The 6,478-nt window shown below is 37.9% G+C and overlaps 1 protein-coding gene across 1 annotated transcript in view; it reads right to left on the minus strand.

Annotated features, from left to right (window-relative positions):
- The window catches only part of LOC6573204, a 38,105-nt gene extending 32,295 nt beyond the window's left edge, over positions 1–5,810 (minus strand). The window contains exon 1 of the mRNA XM_001999258.4: positions 5,167–5,810. Within this exon, the coding sequence (XP_001999294.2) occupies positions 5,167–5,494 (328 nt within the window). The 5' untranslated portion in view covers positions 5,495–5,810. The remainder of the gene's footprint in view (positions 1–5,166) is intronic.
- Between the last annotated feature and the right edge of the window lie 668 nt (positions 5,811–6,478).

Consider the following 6,478-nt stretch of genomic DNA (forward strand, 5'->3'; position numbering starts at 1 on the left):
TTCAATAAAATCAATAGATGAAGCACAGTGGAACCGAAACTAATAAAGCTAAGAATACCAAACAATTTTTTATTTTCTCTATTTTTTTTTTAAGATTATTAAATTATATTTAAAATAATGTTGATACGCATATAATATAATATTTAAATTTTTTTAAATTATTTTCTGCTATATTTCTACACCTCTTGGTTATTGTAGATACGCTGACATTAGATCTGAGCCATGTCGAAAACGGCAAAGCGGCAAAGTTCATAAAGATATAAACTTCAGAAAAAGATAAACAAAGGAACGGGGCCTTAAAAAATGTAAACAAATCGATATACAGACTTATATACTCATATATAGACGCATGTATGTATGTACATTGCACAATTGTAATATTTGAAAACAAATAAGCAGAGCAAAACTTCTACTTTGGCACTGCGAGCAGGAGTCACATTAATGAAAATGGGCTAACAGAACAGAAAATCATTAAAATCTCCTTTTTTTTTGGGTTTCTTTGACTTTTTTTGCAAAAGGTGTAAACAAAACAAAAATAATGCCGAGAAGAGATCAGACGAAACGCAGCGTGAGTTGTGACTAGACAGAGTGTTAAAAACTACCTGTACGCTACGCAGCGACGTGGATGCCTAGATAGATATAAGGTGCACGATGGATGCTGCATGCAGCATGCTGCATGTGGTCATGGCGTGCCGAATTGCCAGGCATGAAATGTGGAAAAACGCCATGAAATGGGCTTTCGTCAAATTAGCGTGCCAGCGTTAACGACGAACGCATCTGCTGGTGCTATGCGAGTGTATGTGTGTGTGTGTGTTGCACTGTGGGATATTTCGCACTTTGCACTGGCAGTTCAATGTTGTTCTCGATTTGCTACCTGAGCGAGCCGAGAGACTGACTCTGTGACGGACTAACTGACAGAACTTGCCTTGATTTATTTGAAGCTGTGCGTTGAATTTCTTGCTATACCCTGTGTATATACCAAAATGGGGTATATTTTTACTTTTAAGGCGACTTGATTGGAGATTGTCGAGTGAAGAAGTATTTTGTTTTTGAATAAATTTACTCTGTTGTATTCAACAAATAATCACAGCTTATAATATATAATTTTATTCTTTAGTATTTTCGAATAATGAATACAGTCAAACTTGCTTGGAAATCCCTCAGAGATTCGCACACCAATTCACAAAATTCATTATGACAATAAATCACAATAATAATCAAATAACAAATACCAATTCCAGGCAATCTTTTGAATACAGGGTATCTGCTAGTCGTTTACAGTGCTTGCAAAGTTATTTTATGTATCTAAATTTGCATTTGCATGTGACCTGGGCAAGTGGTGGAAGCCTTGGTTCTTATCTAATGTAAAGAACTCCTCGTCGCTGACTTTGGCACTTGATCCACACACACACAAACACACACAGACTATATACAACAAGACACACTGGGAGACTGCCGTATAAACTGTTTAAACTGAGCGTCATAAATACTCCCGTCGTTTAGTTTTTACGATTGTCGGCTGTCTTTGTTTGCCATAGACTCGCACCACACACACACACACACAGACACACACACACACAGGCACACACATACATTGCCATGCTGAGATACAAGTTCCAAGTATCTTTGAACGTATCTAAATGCATATACAAGTAAATGCCACAGCACAGCGCAGAGAAGAGTTGAAAGACCAAAGAGCTCAGAGCTCACAGCTCACAGCTCAGACAAGAGCCTCCTGCTAAGATATGTTGGCGACTCCTGCGTACTGTACCCCAAGCCCGGGCGAATCCCAATATCATCCAAAAACAGGTCCCCGCCAGGGCCAAAGTTTGCGTGCCTTGCAGACATTTTTATGGTTTCTTCTGCTGCTGCTGTTGTTGCTGTTGCTGCCGGATCTGCCCCAAAAAAAGAAAACACCAACAAAAAATTACGAAAGAGAGCATTTATGGGCGCTCAGGTAGACTCTACAAATTTTGTTAGCTCTGCAGACTCTTTGAGTGCTTTGAATATTTTGCAAACTATTTCAACCATTGCATTTTATAGCGTATAACAAACTGAAATGCCTGAACGGAAATTCCACCTTAACATTGATGTGGTAACAGAGCTCGCTAGTGATTGAACCTTCAGCTATATGTATTAACTTTTTAGTATTAGTGCAGCACAGAGTGGCTTAAGCAGGCAGATATATATTTTTATAATATCGAGGACTACAATTACAGACAATAGGACATTTCTTTACCTGGATATATAAAGATATTGGATTTCTATAAAACTTTAACTTTTCCCCTTGTATGCATATTTATATGCAGAACATGTCTACCACACTTATGGTAATTCCATTCATGATTTTCATAACAAACAAATTTGGTTGTCTATTCTAAAGGGAATACTAATTCCTGTTAACTACCTTTCTAAACAAACAAACTAGGTAACACTTTACTCCATGTATAAATATATATTCCTTTATACGTATCCATTACACTTCTACACACAAATTTTCCACATATCCAGCACTTCCATTCATGGCCTCCTTATCGAATTCAGCGCGTCTTCATATGCTTTGAGCTCTGCCGCGCTCTCCAAGAAAGGTTCAGGTTGGAACCCCAGCCCCAACTCCAATTTCAAATTTCCAGCTTCGACTTCCAACTCGATTCAATATTTGGTGCGTCTCAGGTATTATGGGACGGCGCTTATCTAACCTTATCTTACAACACTTTGCCGTCTCGTTGGGTTGTTCGGCTGTCGTTTCGGTTGTTTATGACCTGCGCCTTGGCATCGTGGCATCGTATTTCAAAAAATTGCTTCCAACAAGTGCATTTCTACCGTCCCTCCCTCCGTCTGCTCTTTTTCAGTTCAGTTCCATGCATGTGTTTTCTGTCTCTCTGTCTCACTCTTTTGTTTTTGGTCTGTGTCTTTGTGTTTTGTGGTCTCTCCGGCTGGTAATTCAATAGCTGGGCAACCACTTCACGAAGACGCTGCCCCCAGCTGGGGCATCCATCCATCTATCCAGGATGTCAACCGCACAGCTTAACGCTTTCGAGTCTGCGGCACGCTCGGCACATCCGCTGCTGCTTCAAAAAATTCTGTTTGCTCATTATAACGAGATTAAACTGTAATCACTGCGAGAGAAGTGTGCTGTACACTATCTCACCCTCTCTCTCGCTCTCTCTCTCTCTCTCTCTCTACCTCAATATTTATTTATTCTCAGATTTGTCTCTTCTCTGTTTCATATACTTTTTGGGAACACGGAACCCAAGTGCTCGCTTCCTGTGTCCCCAAACAGACCCAAACGCTTCAGCGCTTCTGTTCAGTGAAAGGGACGCTACTTTAGTTGTTGATGTTGTTGTTGTTATTATTGTCATTGCTGTTGTTTTTTATTTATTTGTCTCTTGGCCTATTCTGTAGCCTTCTCTTTTTTTTATTTAAATGTCATTTAAGCGGCTTAACTTGCGTCGCTTTTTATGACAACATTTGCGAGCTTTATACGCCAGCCAGGCCTCGTTCATGAGCGTGAAAATGAAAGTACTTTCCTCATCTGGCGGCTGCCTGACTCGCTCATTAGCTTGCCCTTTCTCCATCTCTCTCTCTCTATGTAGCCCGTCGCTCTTTCTCGCGTTGAGTCTCTCATAAGAAATGATGACTGTGCAGCTCTTTGACGCCTGGCGAACGTTAATTTTGAGCTTTCCGAAATATGCCACAATTATTTTGTTTTTGACCTGGCAGCTGATGAGTAAGCCACCATTTCAGATGTTATGATATAGAGATTATATATTTGTATACATATGTATACATATGATTTTTATATATTTTCTATATAATCACTTAAAATAATCCTCTTACTGAGTAATTCAATTAAAATGTGCATATTTTGAAAAAGTATGTTAAGTAACTCTGTTATTAACAGACCAACAAGTTAACGTTCGGTTAACATTTGCAAATCTCTCATCACTTATATAGTGTAACGGTTGAAAACCAATCAACTAAAATAGGCAATAAAATTAACATAAATGTTAACTATAATGTGAAAGTAAATTTCTCCATTATATTACCATAATATAAGATTTACGTGAACTGAATATATTCTGCTTATAAGATTAATCTTGTTCACATCTAGTGTTTCCCAGAATCTCCGATGAGATTAATGTAAGTAAAAGTAAATGATTGCTATTTCTTTCACCAACGTGCTTCAACTTTAACAATTTATTTTCAATTAACATTAAATTTTTATACCCTGAACCCATTTTCAATGGGAAATCAGGGTATAATGGTTTTGTTGAAATGTATGTAACAGGGAGAAGGAGGCGTGGCAGACCCCACAAAGTATATATATTCTTGATCAGGGTGACGAGCTGAGTTGATTTGGCCCTGTCCGTCTGTCTGTCCGTCTGTCCGTCTGTCCGTCTGTCCGTATGTATGAACGCGTCGATTTCAGAAGATATAAGAGCTAGAGACTTCAAATTTTTTTTAAAATGTCCGTAATTACAGCGCGCATATCAAGTTTATCATTAAAAATCGATAACTCATCTCGATATTTTTTTATCGATAAAAACCCTTATCGAAACCCAGTTATAAAATTATATCTTCTACACCTTTATTGCTAGAGTCTCCAAATTTTTAATGTATGCTTATATGCAATTTATACAATTTCGGTTTTTGTTAAAATTTACCCCCCACCTCTAAATTCACCCCCTCACCCTCACTTTTGTAAAAAGCGTATTTCAAATACTAGAGACTTGTGCTTTGGCAATTACATGCATATTCATGTTATAATCATAATCTAAAAGTTTCATGAAGATCGTACGTCCAAAAAAAAAGTTATTAAACAATTAAGTTCTCATAGTAAGCGCACACTGCAGCCCATGCGTGTTTATGCATGGTTGCTTGTGTGTGTATGTGTTTGTGTATGTGTGTGTGTATGTGTGTGTGTGTATGCGTTTGTGTATGTATGCGTGTGTGTGTGTATGTGTGTCTGTATGAGTGTGTGTGTATGTATGCCTGTGTTTGCGTACGTGCGTGTGTGTGTGTGTGCGTGTTTCTTGTGTAAGCTGAAAGTCGCGAAAAAGTATTGAAATATCTATTGCTCCAAGGGTTCAGGGGATCTCGTAGTCGAGCAGTCTCGACTAGAGCTTTCTTACTTGTTTACGTCTAAATTTAATGGAAACTCACCTGAATTTAGCTGCACGCCTGGCAATATCACCGACGACTCTGCTTTGAATCCCATCATATTATCCACATTATCCGAATTGGCTGCATCCTCTTCTCCGCCGCCGCCACCGCCTCCTGATGCCTTCTCTAGCTTCTCGGCGCCCATGTCCAGTGTGGTGACTGCATCCAGTTCCATGTCGATCAGCGTGTTGCCTTTGAACAGGCCCGCGCTTCGGTATTCCTTGGCAAAGGGCGTGGCACCCAGCGCCGCCCCCAGCAGCATCAACAGCAGGCAAAGCAGGCGACACACGCGGCACATTTCACATTCAGCTGCTTTTCTGTGCCACATTGCGAGAGACAATTACAGTGGACACTCGGCTAGACATAAATTGCTAGTTGAATTATATAGCGAGTGGCCTCAATTAACGGCACAAAGCGCACAAGCGCTGATAAAAAATAACACACAAACTTAAACCTTTTCACATCAAATTAGTTCAAGTCTCGTTCGGGACTTGACCGCAGCTAAAATTCAATTATCTGTCGGCTTTTTCGCCTTTTTTTTTTTTTTTTTTTTTTTTTGCCAGTTATAAAAAAATTATGTCACCAATTAGCGAGCGACTTGAGTTACGGTTGTTGTTGTTTTTTTTTTTTTTTTTTTTTTTGCTTTTTGACACTGCAAAGATACAAAAGAAAAAAAGGGAAAGCGTGTGTTTAGATAAAGCTTTGGAAATGGAAATGTTTTAGAGACTAGTTTCTTTTTGAGCACTTTGACAGAACTGTCAGGTAAGATCTTAGTAAGTGACCTAGTTGTTTATCTAGATAGTTAAAACCATAAAAATTGCAAAGAAAAAAATTATTATTTTATACCAATTCTTTAAAAGGAAATGTAAAACAACAATACGAAAGAAATATAATTCAAGGAAAAACTAATTTGAAAATCGTATTCTAATTTCCAAAATTTCAATTTCCAAGTGAGCACTGTATCATATTCCAAAAATTGTTTGGAAATGGTTATTGAATCTTTCCATTAATGGAAGTATATTGAAATATGAATACTCTATAAAGGAATTCAATTAATGTTAAGTAATTAATTAAATATGTAAATAAGGACGCGTTGCACTTATATAAATTCAAAAATATACATGATCATATATGTATGTGTCTTTATATGTATCTAGCCACCTTTACATATTTACTCATACATACATACATATGTAAAACGGATGTTTTTATTTTAAAGGATTATTCAAATTCGCATAACAAAAATTGAGCAGTGAATGTAAATGGGTTAACGGAAATTCTTGCACACATTTCCAACAGCTGCTGTCGACTT

Source organism: Drosophila mojavensis, unplaced genomic scaffold (assembly GCF_018153725.1).
Source record: "Drosophila mojavensis isolate 15081-1352.22 unplaced genomic scaffold, ASM1815372v1 contig_16, whole genome shotgun sequence".
NCBI lineage: Eukaryota > Metazoa > Arthropoda > Insecta > Diptera > Drosophilidae > Drosophila > Drosophila mojavensis.